Genomic DNA, 15,530 nt, shown 5'->3' with positions numbered 1-15,530 from the left:
TTTTTTTAGTTGAGAAATAGAAAAACATCTTGAATTTCAAAATTTACTTTTACATTTTTCACTGCAATATTTCAAATTATTTTACATTAAAAATGGACACTAAGTAGCTTTCATTTACAATACATGAAAATGTTCATGTATTTAACTATTAAATATGGGTAAATATATATTCATATGTCGGGTTTTATATTTTATCCACAAAATTTAATCCCCCAAAATATATATATTCTACATATTTCACTTAAATTTTATTTTGTCTGAGCAACACGATACTTGTACATTTTGGCAATTCACGTATTTTAACAGTTTTCCAATTAAGCACACAAAATTCCTACACAACAATTTTGATGACTCAAAAGATGGCGCAAAGCACAAACGTTTGCCTTATTTAATTTTATTTTGTAATCTTTAATGCCACAACAAAAAGTTTGATTTTGTCAGTGGACTCTTGCAAACTTTTTCCCACTGAGATCCTTTAGTCAAATTTAGTGGGAAACTGTTACCCCCACCCCCCGAAAAAATACAATAATTAAAATAAAAAAGTCAGAGCAACTGATTTGGACTGGAGCTGTTCTGACTAGATCTGTTTGTACTCTGTGGCAATGGACCTGTATCCATATGGACTAGATCCATTTGGATTCTGTTGGTACGGACGAGACCTGTCGGGTCCTGTCCCCCGGTGTGAGTGGAGTTCATTCTGACAGAGTGGGCGGCCAGTCCACGTCTACGGACTGAGGGAGAGGAAACAAGAAGGCAAAGTTGATTTCAACAAGTAGAATTAAAAAAAAAATGAAAAATTACATTTTAGAGCACAGGTGTCAAACTCAAGCCCCGGGGGCCGGATCTGGCCCAAATCTAGAGTGCCAATTTCCGTGATTCTTCTCAAAATCTGTACCAAAATTTAAAATTGTCATTTATTATAAATGATAAAGTTGCGATATTACAAGCATTTTTGTGTTACCAATAGTTGAAAAACACATTACCTGTTATTTTTGATTCAAAAAATAGTTTATAAATTGATGAGATGATTAAATATTTTTGTTCCATAGTCATAACAGCCCTCTGAGGGAAACCGGAACAAAAGAAAAATGAGTTTGACACCCCTGTTTTAGAGAAACACTTCATTCAAATAAGCAAATTGACAAAAAGACCCCCCCCCCCACACACACACACACACTGCTCCTGTTCTACTGCGGGAAAAAAAAGTATTTGAAAATATATTATTTTTATTTATGGGAGTGGCCTTGTAGTTTTAGCAGAGTTGATTTTAGCAGAAATAGCAGTACTTTTATATCTTTGACTATGAAACACTGCATTTTTGTTCACTTTTCTGGGAAAATCTCTTCATAACTCAAAATCTTAAAAAAAAAATAAAAGGATTTGTTTCCTGTGGTTTTGTAAAATAAAAATTCAGTGCCACCGTTGCCTTCACATGACACTTCCGCAAGCCCAAAGTTAGAAAAAAAATTAAGAGCTGGCACTTTGCTTCTTTTATCAAACCCCGCAATGAAACTGAACCAAAAAAAAAAAAGGGAAAAGTGTTAAAAAGTCTCAGAAGAGGAGTAAAATGTTTTTGTCACTTGACAAGTGCAAAAGACGTTTGTTAAAAATAGAAAGCTTAACAACAGATTTAAAAAAAAATGCAACATTGCACTAGCACAAGAAGCAGAGGAAGAATAAAAAGAGTATTTACCTGTACGTCTAGTTCTAGTATGTCTGTGTCCGTGTCGAGCAGCCGACACAAGTTTGGCGTAGTACGTCCGAAGTCTCCATGAACAAACTCTTTGACGTAGCTGAGGGGACCACTTCAGGAGAGCGACATGAAAAATTGGGATCGAGTGCACGGCCCAACTGATGGGAGGCAAAGTCAGGACGACAGAGTTGGAAAGCAAGAAGGGGGTGGGGGCTTTGTCAGAGGATACGTTCCCGCCTGCGTCTTGAGGATGAGCTGGAAGTGGTGTTGATCCAGCAGGTTTGAGCTCATGCTGTGGATGAGCCGCTGGCGCACCGCCAAAGTGCGGCGGTGTAGAACCCTCAGCGGAGTCTTCTGGTCCACAGTCAGGTCCTTGAGGACAACAAAAAAATAAAAGACCCCAATTTGTCAACAGCTCTCGTCCCACGTTCGATAACGGTGATGTCATCAGTTTCTCAACCATCGTCAAGCTAAATGCCGTCCGCGTTTGTTAGCAAAGTGCTAACTTTTATTTTGATGTTACGTTTGTCAACAATCAACGTCGTCTGTTTGTGAGAAATTTCAACATCATCCAAGTTTCATGTTAACAAGCGTCGACCTCAATGCTGCCACATTTAAGACTGTCAAACAGTTTTAAACCTTTTGTCCACAATCGTCAAACTTTGCGTCACCATCTTTGTTTGTAAACAACCGTCAACCATCTACGTCCACAACTGGCAATCTCGATGTGCATGCCTGTAAACAATCTTGAATTTATAGCCGATCCCGTTCATGTTTGGAAGCAATCGTCAGTCGTCGTGTTTCACGTTTGTCAATAAACCGCCAAGCGTGCCATTACGAACGTTTGTCACCGATCGTCGGCTTCGGTTTGGTGCACGTTTGTCAACAAAAGGTCCACCTTGATGTGGTTGAGGAAGGCGATGTCGTCTTTGTGGATGGACTTGCGTGTCCACACCAACGCTCGATATGATTTGGTCTTCTCCTCCTCGCCTTGCTTCATACGACTCATGGCGTCTCTACGCGCGCGTGCGCGCGCACACACACACACCACACACACACTTGTGTGAACACACACTTTGACAAAAGTATTGGGACAGCGGCAGGAAATCAAACCCGTTATAAAAGAGAAGTTTGCTTGTACCTGGTGACCATCTGCAGATCTCGGACTCGGATCTTGTCGGAAGATGCGTTGATGCTCTGCAACGTAATCGGGGTGAGTCATCGCCATGGCGATACACACACACGCACGCGTACTCACGCACCTGCTGGACATTCTTCATGTTCTCCTCGCTCAGTTTGCTCTTGTGAGGGTTCAGCAGCTCCAACGCAAACGGTCGACCTGCGACAGGAGGAAAAGGAAATTGAGGAAGGGGAGAATGGTGAGGATGGGGAGGAGGAAAAAGGAAGAAAAGCGAGAGGAAGTTGAATGGGAGTTAGAGGAGGAAGTACAACAGGTGTGCCCAATAAATAAATATATATATATATATTATATATATATATATATATATAGAGAGAGAGAGAGAGAGAGAGAGAGAGAGAATAATAAATCACATAACATTAATAACACAACATTGGGAACATCCCCCCCCCCCCCTCACCCCCCTCATTGGTAGCCCGCGAGAGGCTGGCTGCTTGAAAAGTAGATCTTGGGGTATAAAAAAAAATGTGTGGGCACCGCTGACGTAGAAGAAGGGGAAAAAGGAGTAGCAGGAGAAGAAGGTAGGAAGGTAAAAGAGGAACAAAGACAAATAAGAGGATGATGAAGAAAAAGAAGGGAGAAAAGGAAAAACAGGAGGAGGGGGGAGAAAGAGGAAGAAGAAGGAGGACATGAGGACCCCTTGTCGTCTGTTGCCATGTTGCGTTTTGTGTTGTTTACCATTTCCCAGCGTGCGAACGTCCACGTCTTCACGGCCGGACGATGAGAAATTAAATCCTGCGCAAAAAAAAAAAAAAAAAACTTTGATTATTCATCTTGTGCTTCTGTGATTGTGACATTGAGGACCAGGACGAAGAGTTGTTGTTTTGTAAACAATCGATAATGGTTCCTTTTTGGTAAACAATCACTCCAAAATCATCAGTCTTAGTGTCGTCCGTGTTTGTCAACAATCGTGAACCTCGATGGCACCCATGATTCATGTTTGTCAACAATCACACATTTTGACGCCATCTGTAAACAACCGTTCAATGTGCATCAATAATTGTAAACAATCACCAACCTCAACATTGTCCGTTTTTCACATTTGTCAACAAAACCAACCTCGATCTCGTCAGGGTTTCACGGTTGTAAACAATTGTTGCCTCCAATGTCGTCTTTGTTTGTTTACAGTCAAGTTTCACATCATCCACGCTTCATTTTTGTCACCAATTAGCAACTTGCGCATTTTGTCACCAATCTTCAATGAGCAACGCTCACCGTGCGCTCTGAAGGCGGCAAGAACGGGCGTGGCGATGAGCTCCTCCACCGACGACTCCATCCGCCGCTCGCCATCGATGAGCCAGGGCGTCTGTGGCAGGCTGCGGCAGAACTTGTTGTAGCGCCCTGACGCCCGCCGCCGGGTAAAAAGCACACACCGTGACACGTGCACATGGAAAAAGAAGCTCCATAGGGGCAAGTACAAACACGTACCCGCCACAAAGACCGACATGTGCACACACTGGACTTCCTGCGGCGTGCAGCCGGTGTCAGGGCGGGACGGCGGGCACGGCGACTTTCTGACACGCAAAACAACACATTTGCAACAATTTTTTTTTGCACGCGCTCGTTTTGAGGTGGACTTACTCGATGAATTTGCGATCGGGGATCTTCTCCAGAGCTTTCACCACCGCCATCCGGGTAAACACTGACTGCACACACAGTTGGGAATAAATGTCCATCCATCCAGCCATTGTCTTGGGCGCTTATCCTCACAAGGGTCGTGGGGAGTGCTGGAGCCTATCCCAGCTGTCAACAGGCAGGAGGCGGGGTACACCCTGAACTGGTTGCCAGCCAATCGCAGGACACATCGAGACAAACAGCCGCACTCACAATCACACCTAGGGGCAATTTAGAGTGTCCAATTCATGTTGCATGTTTTTGGGGTGTGGGAGGAAACCGGAGTGCCTGGAGAAATCCCACGCAGGCACAGGGGAGAACATGCAAATTCCACACAGGCGGGGCCGGGATCGAACCCGGGACCTCAGAACTGTGAGGCCAATGCTTTCCAGCTGAGCCACTGTGCCGCCCTGATCGCAAAATGTTGATCGTGGGTCACCTGTTTGTTCTTGGTGGGTTTGAAGCAGTCGGGACAAGTTGATGCTCTGAAAGAGAAAAATGGAGCCTTTCTTCATGAAAATCTCACAATATGGACGGAGAACACACAAACACGCGCTGTTGTTACGACTCACAGGAAGTGGCAGTCGGCGTCTGTTTCCGAGTGAGTGAAGCCTACGCTGACCTCTAGCGCGCTCTGAAAATACAGAAAAAGTCATTTGAACAAACAAATATTTGAAATGTGTTTTTAGTAGCTTCTGTACATCAAAGCACAAAGACATATGTTTATTTTCCAAAATAAGTTTTTTTTAAGGAATATTTATATTTTTCTTGTAAAGTCATTTTTATAAAGGAGTAGAATTTTTTGGAGAAGAAAAAATGCATTTTTCAAAAATAAGTCAGATGTTTTTTAAACGAAAAATTTGATAATTGTTTCTTAATTTAAATATTTTTTCACCTGTCCTATCCATTTTTCAAAAATAAGTCATTTTTTTTTTAAGGAAAAATTAGATAATTGTTTCTTAATTTAAATCCAACTTTTTTTTTTTTTCGCCTGTCCTGTTCAGCTGCTTGGTCTTGCAGAACGGTGGCTCGGGATGCCTTTTGTGGCCGTTTTGCCAGTTTTGCTATGCAACAGGAAAGCTTGAAATATTCCCTCTCTTTATTTTTGAAATTATTGTAATGTCTATTGAAAATGCAGCCACACAAAAAGGGTTTTAGGGGCAAGACGGGGACAGAGCGGACATGTGGTGAAAACCACAACGCGACAAATAGTGAGGCCGTTTAGAGACTTCATATTTGATTAAATTCCTACTTTTCAAAAAAAAACGTTTTTGTCCTTTTTTCCCCCTTTTTTAAGAACGGTAAAGACTTAAAAAGGTGATGAAGACATACATGCAACAATAAATCTGAGATTTTATTGCGAAGGTTCAACTTGAGCAGTCAGCCCGTTCCTCACCTTGGCTACCACGGCAACGCCGGCCAGCTGGTGGGCCAGCAGGCCCTGCATGATCCACCTGAAGGCCTCCTTCACCTGGATGACGTCGTCGCGGCCCAGCACGCCACACTTGGCCCTGGCGGGTCACGTGGACCGCCCGTCAAAAATCACGCCACGTCGAGTCCGACTTCGGAAAAACGTCCCGATTTACCTCACTTGCTCCTTGACGTGAAGCCAACACGAGTGCTGCGGGTTCCAACAGACGTCCAGTTAGCACGAACGCATGGGAACAGTTGCAAGAAAAAGGATGCGAGGGAGTATAAATTTCCAAACAATTTTTTTATGTTGCACTACAACACGCTAAACTTTCACAAGATTTCCTTCATTGTGCCCATTTTTTGACAGATGCCACCGACCTCCCGCACGCACATCTGAGCAGGGAGCGAGATGGACAGCACCAACGTGTCCACCTCGTACTGTTGCTTCTTCACGGCGTCGGCGATCTGCAAAAACACAAAAAGCCAACAACCTCATTCATTCCAAACATTTTCCCCTAATATACATATGTATTCTTTTTTTCCCACATAAATGAGAAGTGTGAACGGGCCACGTGTCACCTCGGCGGCTTGGTCGACATCGCTGAGGTGCTGCAGGACGCCCAAGCAAACCACACACACACTCGACTCTGGCGCCGGCTCCTCGGGTTCCAGTTTGCTTCTCTTGCTGGCTGGTTCTGACGCCGCGGCATTCTGGGAATTGTTGTTTCCCTCCTCCGCTGCGGATTCGGAAGATTTGCGGTCCTCTGGCGTGCCGGCGAAGGCTTGAAGCTGCCTGAGCGTTTCCTATTTCGGAGAAACACAAACCAGGAGGGATCCATTTGTATAAAAGCATCAGTGGTACTTTTATATGGTAGTGGTACATCGTGTAATCAATTTTTAAATGTTTGTGAATCATACGGTTGTCGTAATGATTGGGTGTCGGGATTTCCAAGGGGAAGAAAGTCAGGAGGCTTCACTGTAAGAGCTGGACATCCATCCACCAATCTATTTTTTTAGTCGCTGATCCTCACAAGGGTCGCGGGAGCCTATCCCAGGTGTCAACGGACAGGGGGCGGGGTACACCCTGAACGGGTTGCCCGCCAATCACACGGCAAAAGTCATATTACTGTGAATAGAAACTATGGTAGGCCATGGTCATGCTGTACCCCGTCAAAAAACGGTGCGAGCAAATCATGTGCCGGTGCAACGAATTGAAAAAGTTAGTCGCGCCAATTTTGCTCGTGCAAAAATTATTTAAAAAATTATAGTGTAGAGCCCTGAAAAGTTCTTTATCCTAGGAGAAGCTTCTTGTCCTAAAATTACTTTCTAGTCCAGAGGGTAGGTGCTAATCCGCAGAGCAGGTTTTATGTTCGGCAAATGATTGCGGTATCATCGTCAATCTACAATTTAGCGATGACGGTGGCACCTACGTATGACCAACGATTATAAAACAAGATAATACATGATTAACAATAAGATATAATTCATATGAGAAAATGTGTTATTTCAGATGTATCACACTGGTAACCCTTTGCATGAATTAGTGACCAAGACGTACATCTGACTTTCAACAAGGTTGGTGAAGCCCTACTCTACGTATGGATGTCTATGTATTTAAGCAATGTGCATGATCTAAGTATACAATTTAGAAACGGTATCCTGTCCCTGAATAAATCTTATGCGGCGGTGTCGACCTGGCGGCTCTGCCTGTAGGCGTCCGGGACTCCGATGCAGCAGAACCTGAGCACGCAGCGAGCGCAGCAGCCGGACGCCAACAGCTTCTGGATGATGATCTTGTCCTTCTCCTTCAACGGCAACATCTCTTCTTCAGACAGCTAAACAAAAACAAAAAACAAAAAAATCAATTGGTGTCATGTCAGGAAAAGATTTGCCTCAGCCGACTAACGTCCACATTAAAATTATTAGCTTATTATAGATGGAGTAGTAGCAAGCCATCACAAATAATAGATGCGGTAAAGTGTATTGTCATCCAACTACATTGTTCTGTCAGCGATTTGAAGTTTTTGATTTTGTATCACAATCGCAATTAAAAAGTGCACTAACATCACCGTTGTTGTGACTTTTAGGTGCCAACTAAGGAGCAGTAGCTCGAATGACTTAATTTTACAGATTTCCTTTCCAAAATTAAATGAGTATGATTTCACTTGCACTATTTCTGACGTGCTAACACGCAGCGCGTGCAGCATGAGAGCGTCACATTAGCCTTCCATCAGAAGCGCATACTGACCGACTCCGGAAGCCTGACCGAGTGCACGATCAACAGCGACCAGGAGGTAGAACAAATCGCACACTTCTCCGGGAAGATAATTCCAATAATCGTGTTTGAAAGTTGCCTGCTAACATGCTCGGATAATCGAAAGCTGCGTCCTTCTTTCTTTGCACGCTGAACAGGCTAAGCTAATCGAATCGGAGCAGCTTGTTTTAATTCCGTAACCAGTTCAGGGTGTACCCTGCCTCCTGCCCAATGATTGCTGGGACAGGGTCCAGCACTCCCGCTAACCTTGTGAGGATAAGCGGCTTAAAACAAAATATGAAAACATAATTCCACACAGAAAATGGATGGATATTTGATTTTTATTTATGTGTTAAACTAGAGCAATACATCCAAAAACACGATTTGTAATTTTTAAAAAAATGTTTATTTCACGATACAACAATGATGTGAAATATCTCCAAAGTACTTTACTGTGTAACGATCTGTTCTTTCGGCGCTCAACTAGTACTGTCTATCTACGTCATCTTTGTGCGCCCTCTTCACCGCTGGCTCTCGAAGCTTCCGAAGTGAGTTGGGTGGTGGACATCTCAAAATCCTAAACCATCACAAGTCAAAACTCGCCGTTTCATCTGCGGGACACGTCTGTCCTGCTCTGAAGGTTCCCTTCGACGTTTTCCATCGATTATAAAGTCGCGATGGCTGTACCGAAGGCTGGAAACGGAGGCAAAAACAAAGGAGGGGCGTACGTGGACCGCGACAAGCCGGCTCAAATCCGCTTCAGTAACATCTCTGCGGCGAAAGGTAATTCCAAATTACGAGCCTTTTAGGGTTGTTATTAGGAGGGATTGGCCAAAATAGAAATCCAGAACCGCATGCATGTCCCAATGGTCCATATACGTGAGTGCAAATGTGAAAATAGCTTATAATATCTTCCCGAATCCTCGGCCGTCAACGCTTCTCCTTCTCTGTCATGTTCCAAGGAATCAGTTCCGCCCCCAAAGAAAACATTGTTGTGTTTTAATATGAATAATTATTATCAGAGGCCTGCTAATATCTCTCATGAAGTGCAATAATTAACAATTTTGCTAATTCATTTGCCGGGCCTAATTCACAGCCGTGGCAGACGCCATCAGAACCAGCTTGGGGCCCAAAGGCATGGACAAAATGGTCAGTGAGGGTATCACACCAAAACACTTCAGTGGCTCCTCAGCTTTGCTAACTCAAATCTTTTTCTTATTTCAGATCCAGGATGAGAAAGGCGACGTGACCATCACCAACGACGGGGCCACCATCTTGAAGCAGATGCAGGTGTTGCACCCCGCCGCCAAAATGGTACGTTCCTTCCGCAGTCCAAAAGCATCAGTCAGTACTCGCCAGCGTGTGTCTGTCATGGGTGACGGTGTACGATGTGTGTGCGTGTTGCAGCTGGTGGAGCTGTCCAAAGCTCAGGACATCGAAGCAGGCGACGGCACCACCTCGGTAGTCGTGATCGCCGGCGCCCTCTTGGACGCCTGCTCCAAACTGCTCCAGAAAGGTAGCTTTCATGAATACCCAATACAGGGTTGTATCAAGTACTGATACCAGTTTCTCTCATAGATATTTTGGCACACACAGTATTAAATGTCGGTTGTCTCACCGTCCACCTCTTCAGGCATCCACCCCACCATCATATCGGAGTCATTCCAGAAGGCCGTGGACAAAGGCGTCGAGGTGCTAACGACCATGAGCCGGCCAGTGGAACTGAGCGACCGCGAGACCCTGCTCAACAGCGCCACCACGTCGCTGTGCTCCAAGGTGGTGTCGCAGTACTCCAGCCTGCTGGCGCCAATGAGCGTGGACGCCGTCATGCGTGTTATTGACCCCGCCACCGCCACTGGTGTGGACCTGCAGGACATCAAAGTAATCAAGAAGCTCGGGTGAGACGGACGGGCGTAACATTTTTGCTAATATTGATATTGTTAGTTTAATCATATACCGTAATTTCTGGCCTACAGAGCGCACCTAGTTAAAAGCCTCACCCAGTACATTCGTAAAGGAAATACCATTTGGTACATACATAGGGCGCAGCCGTGTAAAAGCCGCAAGTGCCCACTTTGAAACACGAGGTATTTACAAAGACAGCACACAGAGTTTAACGCTACCGCCGCCGCGCTAACAGAGCCTGTTTAAAAAAAGAACATACTGGTAAAAATCACTGAGACACGACAGTAACACGCTAGCGCAGCGCTAACAGGGTCAGACCGGTAAATGTCACTTCCTCGGCACATATATTCCCACGGTCTAACTCATACCTTTTCCGTTCGACTGCCCCCTTGCAACCATTAGAAAAAATGCACAAATTAGCCGCATCACCACATAAACCGCAGGGTTGAAAGTGTATGGAAAAAAGTTGCAGATTATTGGCCGGAAATTATGGTAATTGTCTCATAGTTTATAGAAGACAAGGACAGGCGCTGCAATTTCTCCAAACAGGAAGACTCTTGTTACCTCAATTCAACCTAAGGATTGATTTTTGACTTGCCTGACAAGCTAAACAGACTTGAAGAAAATGAAATAGTCCAATAATCAATTTTAGTGTTTTTGCAAAATATCATTGTTGATGCGCATGATTTGCCTTAACATACAAATGGAGGAAATTGATGTGTATTTGCGTGTTTCAGGGGCACCATTGACGACTGCGAGCTGGTGGACGGGCTGGTGCTGACCCAGAAGGTGGCAAGTGCCGGAGTCAGCAGAGTGGAGAAGGCCAAGATCGGCCTGATCCAGTTCTGCTTGTCTCCGCCCAAAACCGACGTGAGTGTCCTCAAACAGCGAGCCGCGCCATTTAGCGGAGCCATTAAAACAATGTCGTTTTTTTCGCATGTGACAGATGGACAACCAGATCGTGGTGTCAGATTATGCTCAGATGGACCGGGTGCTGCGTGAGGAGCGTGCATACATCCTCAACATGGTCAAGCAGATCAAGAAGGCAGGCTGCAATGTGCTGCTCATCCAGAAGTCCATCCTCAGGTCGGACGAAGCATGTAGCATTACATGTTGAAATGTGTGTTGTGACACTAATGCTGTCACAGGGACGCCCTGAGCGACCTGGCCCTTCACTTCCTCAACAAGATGAAGATTATGGTAGTGAAGGAGATCGAGAGGGAAGAAATTGAGTTTATCTGCAAGGTAAGCGCCTCACAAACACGCAGTGTACATCCAAACACCATTCTAAAACGATAGCTGTCGTAGGGCTTGGCCGTTAACGGAGTTTATTGAATTCAAATTGGTGAAAACGACAACACAACAAATATAAATAACAATCCATCCATTTTCCATACCGCTTATCCTCACTGGTGTCATGGGCATGGTGGAGCCCAATCCAAGCTATCTTTAGGCAATTTGATGTGCTTAGTCAAGAAAGTGGGAAATCGGCAGAAAAACGGGCTGATTGTCATTGTGTGTATCACGGCTAAGTCTTATAAGTTAATAAGACTAAAATTGGTGAATGAGACTTTTTTTTTTTTTTTTTTTTTTAAATCTGTGTATGTGGGTTCTGTCGCAGATTAGGGAAAAAAAACTTTTAAGATTTGAAAATTCTTTGAGTGTACCAAGCTGATGGACATGGAAAATAAATGTTTTTGCAAACATACAACGCAGCCTAAATGTAAACAAATTGTACCGTAATTTCCGGCCAACAGAGCGCACCTGGTTACAAGCCTCACCCAGTACATTTGTAAAGTAAATACCATTTGGTACATACATACGCCGCAGCGTTGTAAAAGCCGCAAGTACTCACATTGAAACATGAGATATTTACAAAGAAAGACTGTACGCAGAGAGTTTAACGCTAGCCCCGCCACGCTAACAGGGCCGGTTTGAAAAAAAAAACAAACATACCGGTAAAGATCACTGAGACATGGCAGTACCATGCTAGTGCAGCACTAACAGGGCCGGACTGCTAAAAGTCACTTCCTCGGCACATATATTCCCCTTGTTTCACTCTTACCTTTTCCGCTCGAGTGCCCCCCTTGTGGAAAAAATGCACAAATTCGCCGGATCACCGCATAGACTGCAGGGTTGAAAGCTAGTGAAAAAAGTCGCGGTTTATAGGCTGGAAGTTATGGTAATTAAAATGTGCTTTTCTAGACCATCGGCACCAAGCCCATCGCCCACATCGACCACTTCACTCCCGAGATGCTCGGCATGGCAGAGATGGCGGAGGAGGTCAACCTGGACGGCTCGGGCAAGCTCATCAAGGTGCGTTGGCGATCACATTGGTTAAGGAAATGAGCCGTCTTGCCTCATTGATCCCGCTGTCCTCAGATCACCGGCTGCGCCAATCCCGGAAAGACTGTGAGCATCGTCGTGAGGGGCTCCAACAAGCTGGTGATTGAGGAGGCCGAGCGATCCATCCACGACGCTCTTTGCGTCATCCGATGCCTGGTCAAAAAGAGGTCAGTTGCCGCGCTCTCATGCACACATTGACGCCCGTTTTAGTTAACTTCATCACAAAAGCGGGTAACTCCAGTAATACAATCAAAAATAGAACAAAGACTTACAAGAGACAAGTCCAAAACGTTCACATATCTATAAAATTACACTGCAATGGTGTTGGGATTTGTAACTGAAATGGTAGAACAGGTGTGCAGATGATTAATAATAACCGGACAAAGTAGGCAGGCAATTGGACATGGAGAAATACAGGATCTGGAGGGTCCATCCCAGTGGGTCCAGATCTAATCAGTACTCATACACAAGGTCATCAGAGAAGGAAAGATGGCAAGGGATGTCACTATCGACTCATTTTAGAGTACCATCATATTGATTAATTTTTGCCGGGAGAGCTACTTTTCAAATGACCAACTAAAAAAATGCTTGTTCTTTTAAAAAAAAAAAAAAAAAAAGCTAGTCTTGTTGTTCTTCCTGAACCTCCTTCAAAGGCGCCCCTTCACATTCCCATCGTGTTGGGGCGTAACAAGTGGAGGCAGATTAACGTTGACGTGTTCCTGTTTTCTTCTTACCCGGTTGATCGTCAGCCTGGTGAAGAAGGGGCATTCAAACATGGCGCGATGCCAACGGTCTTGTCGTTTTGGAACATGGCGAAGAGGTTGAACTTCCGTGTGTCCCTGCAGGGCATTGATCGCGGGCGGCGGCGCCCCCGAGATCGAGCTGGCGGTGCGGCTGGCCGAGTACTCGCGCACGCTGGCCGGCATGGAGGCGTACTGCGTGCGGGCGTACGCCGACGCCCTGGAAGTGATCCCGTCCACGCTGGCCGAGAACGCTGGCCTCAACCCCATCTGCACCGTCACTGAGCTGCGCAACAGGCACGCCCAGGGAGATAAGATGGCTGGTATCAATGTGCGCAAGGTACGATATTTAAAATTTATGTTCTGTGATATAGAGAGACCAGATTTAAGAAGCAGTTTTAGTTTTCCTAACCCCACACACATTGGCCATATTTAACCTTGAACCACAATATAATCAAAGACCGTAGCTTAATGCTAACATAATGCAAAACGTCATAGACGGACGGGTTAGTAGAAATGACAGACTTGGCAACAATTATAAACCTCCAACCGTCTGAACTATGTCCGCTAGTAAAATGCTAACGTACATCCATTTTCCATATCGCTAGTCCTCACTCGGGTCACAGGCGTGCTGGATCTTATCCATGCTCTGACTCTTGAAGGGAGGCGAGGTTATGTTCATACTTTTAATAAAATACCGCTCACGAGCTGGCAAAAAAAAAAAAAAAACGTTATATAACTTAGCAAGACAGTGCTAGCAGAAACCCTTCTAAGTGAACTTGCAGGCGTTCTGTTGAATTATGGTGTAAGATTTTGGTGTCTGCGAAGTAATTTAAAAACAGTAAGTTAGCACCCGTTATTTCTGTCATGTCATGTTGGTTTCTCCTGACTTTATAGAATACATGACCTGACTGTAGAAGTAATTTGCCACCATTGTTTAGCCAAAGCACATATTTTACAATTGAAAAATCTCAGAGCACACAACAAACAAAAATGTGGCTACATTAATTACTTTGTGTTTCATTTTCCTTTGTCAGTCACAATGCCTTACTGACCTAAATAGATGGACAAAGTTAATTTATTGTGAACTTTGTTGAGCAATCACAGTAAAGCCTCGGCTCTCGAACGTCCCAATTTTCGAACAAATCTGTTTTCAAACAAAAATTTTGAGATATTTTTACTTCTGTTTTTGAACGAAAATCGGTACTCGAACGACCCCGAGCAATCCCGGAAATAACATTTTGCACGCGGGCAGACAAGCTGACCCACGACGCGCTTTGTTGTGAATTCCCACGCCGCCAAAAACCCCGAAAATAACATAATGCGGGCGGCGCAAGCAGCTGACCCACCCACGACACGTTTTGTTATGTTTTTTTTTTTTTTCTTCTTCTTATCGAGGACTACCGTATTAACTCCCAATCGTGGCTCCAAAGAAAGGAAGTTGCTTGTTTAAAATTATTTTGCACTTTTGTTAGTTTAAAAAAAAAAAAGTTTGCAAGGCTGAGGGCCAAGTCGCTAAAGATGCGACAATCTACTCCCAGCCTAGTTTACTCTACTACTAAAGCATACATATTAAGCAAAAAATAAATATATTTCTTAAATTATTTTACTGTATAAAGTATTTAAACTAAACATGTATTTCTACTATGCAGTTTATTATCAGGAAAAGCTAAAAAAAAAATGCTTTAAAACATAGGTTTTTTTTTTTTTTTTTTTTTTTTTTAAGGCTTGGAACGCATTATTTCTTTTTTCATTCCTTTTAATGGGAAACATCAATTCGGTTTTCGAACAAATCACTTCTCAAACCGTTTATTGGAACGGATTGCGGTCGATGACCGAGGCATCACTAAGTCCACAAGTAGATGGAGTAAATGAACAAGTCATTTAAATAAACACATTGCTCCATCTTGTGACTGGATCTGTTTTTTTTTTTTTTTTTTTTTTTTTTCCCCTCCCCCTCCTCAATTACACTCTTTGATTGGTCCCCAAAATCTGGATTGTCTGTTTTTACTCTCAGGGCGGTATCTCCAACATTCTGGAGGAGCTGGTGGTGCAGCCGTTACTGGTGTCCATCAGCGCACTCACCTTGGCAACCGAGACGGTCCGCAGTATTCTCAAAATCGACGACGTGGTACGCCCGTGACCCGCATTTACGTCACATTTGCATGTGTTCACACTTCATTTTATTTATCGCTCTGCTTTTTGTTTGCAGGTGAACACTCGATAAGGCGCTTGCTCGGTTGGCGAGGGTCCGATGACTCCCCAGCCTGTGTTACTGATGCTCTTGAAAGGTTGCATAAATTAATAAAAGACTCTTTCTTTGCGATATTACAGTCAACTCTTATTTCTTTGTTGAACATCACGTTT

The 15,530-nt window shown here is 44.2% G+C and overlaps 2 protein-coding genes across 4 annotated transcripts; one reads left to right on the top strand and one right to left on the bottom strand.

Moving 5' to 3' along the window:
• Positions 1 to 353: 353 nt before the first annotated feature.
• Positions 354 to 8,350, bottom strand: pus10 (pseudouridine synthase 10). Of its 3 annotated transcripts, none has more exons than XM_061830482.1 (18): positions 8,088 to 8,350; positions 7,613 to 7,753; positions 6,498 to 6,722; positions 6,297 to 6,383; positions 6,092 to 6,126; positions 5,902 to 6,016; positions 5,078 to 5,139; positions 4,945 to 4,990; positions 4,473 to 4,537; positions 4,320 to 4,405; positions 4,107 to 4,232; positions 3,570 to 3,626; positions 2,956 to 3,032; positions 2,835 to 2,890; positions 2,592 to 2,709; positions 1,923 to 2,065; positions 1,694 to 1,793; positions 354 to 731 (listed from the first exon to the last, which is right to left on the bottom strand). In XM_061830482.1, exons 2-18 carry the CDS (start codon positions 7,736 to 7,738, stop codon positions 693 to 695), a joined length of 1,563 nt encoding a protein of 520 aa, XP_061686466.1. In that variant the 5' UTR covers positions 7,739 to 7,753; positions 8,088 to 8,350; the 3' UTR covers positions 354 to 692. The 3 variants fall into 3 exon arrangements, with proteins under 3 accessions (XP_061686466.1, XP_061686467.1, XP_061686465.1); XM_061830483.1 differs by having other exon boundaries at positions 7,983 to 8,095; XM_061830481.1 differs by having other exon boundaries at positions 355 to 731; positions 8,167 to 8,346.
• Positions 8,351 to 8,666: 316 nt separating this feature from the next.
• Positions 8,667 to 15,496, top strand: cct4 (chaperonin containing TCP1, subunit 4 (delta)). The gene is made up of 13 exons (XM_061830480.1): positions 8,667 to 8,955; positions 9,269 to 9,321; positions 9,397 to 9,486; positions 9,580 to 9,688; positions 9,806 to 10,070; positions 10,815 to 10,947; positions 11,024 to 11,163; positions 11,226 to 11,322; positions 12,283 to 12,393; positions 12,460 to 12,590; positions 13,269 to 13,503; positions 15,181 to 15,294; positions 15,376 to 15,496. Exons 1-13 carry the CDS (start codon positions 8,850 to 8,852, stop codon positions 15,388 to 15,390), a joined length of 1,599 nt encoding a protein of 532 aa, XP_061686464.1. The 5' UTR covers positions 8,667 to 8,849; the 3' UTR covers positions 15,391 to 15,496.
• The last annotated feature ends 34 nt before the right edge of the window (positions 15,497 to 15,530 follow it).

This window comes from Syngnathoides biaculeatus, chromosome 9, assembly GCF_019802595.1.
Source record: "Syngnathoides biaculeatus isolate LvHL_M chromosome 9, ASM1980259v1, whole genome shotgun sequence".
In the NCBI taxonomy this organism is placed as follows: domain Eukaryota; kingdom Metazoa; phylum Chordata; class Actinopteri; order Syngnathiformes; family Syngnathidae; genus Syngnathoides; species Syngnathoides biaculeatus.
The sequence above is the reverse complement of the archived record's forward strand: the minus strand, read 5'-3'. Positions and strand labels throughout refer to the sequence as shown.

Coding starts and splice junctions, on each gene's coding strand:
- pus10 (XM_061830482.1), bottom strand. CDS start 7,738: ATGTTGCCGTTGAAGGAGAAGGACAAGATCATCATCCAGAAGCTGTTG. Junction 4,991..5,077: donor GACGCCGACTGCCACTTCCT/GTGAGTCGTAAC, acceptor TTTCTCTTTCAG/AGCATCAACTTGTCCCGACT. Junction 732..1,693: donor TACTAGAACTAGACGTACAG/GTAAATACTCTT, acceptor CCTCTCCCTCAG/TCCGTAGACGTGGACTGGCC.
- cct4 (XM_061830480.1), top strand. CDS start 8,850: ATGGCTGTACCGAAGGCTGGAAACGGAGGCAAAAACAAAGGAGGGGCG. Junction 8,956..9,268: donor TAACATCTCTGCGGCGAAAG/GTAATTCCAAAT, acceptor CCTAATTCACAG/CCGTGGCAGACGCCATCAGA. Junction 13,504..15,180: donor CTGGTATCAATGTGCGCAAG/GTACGATATTTA, acceptor TTTTACTCTCAG/GGCGGTATCTCCAACATTCT.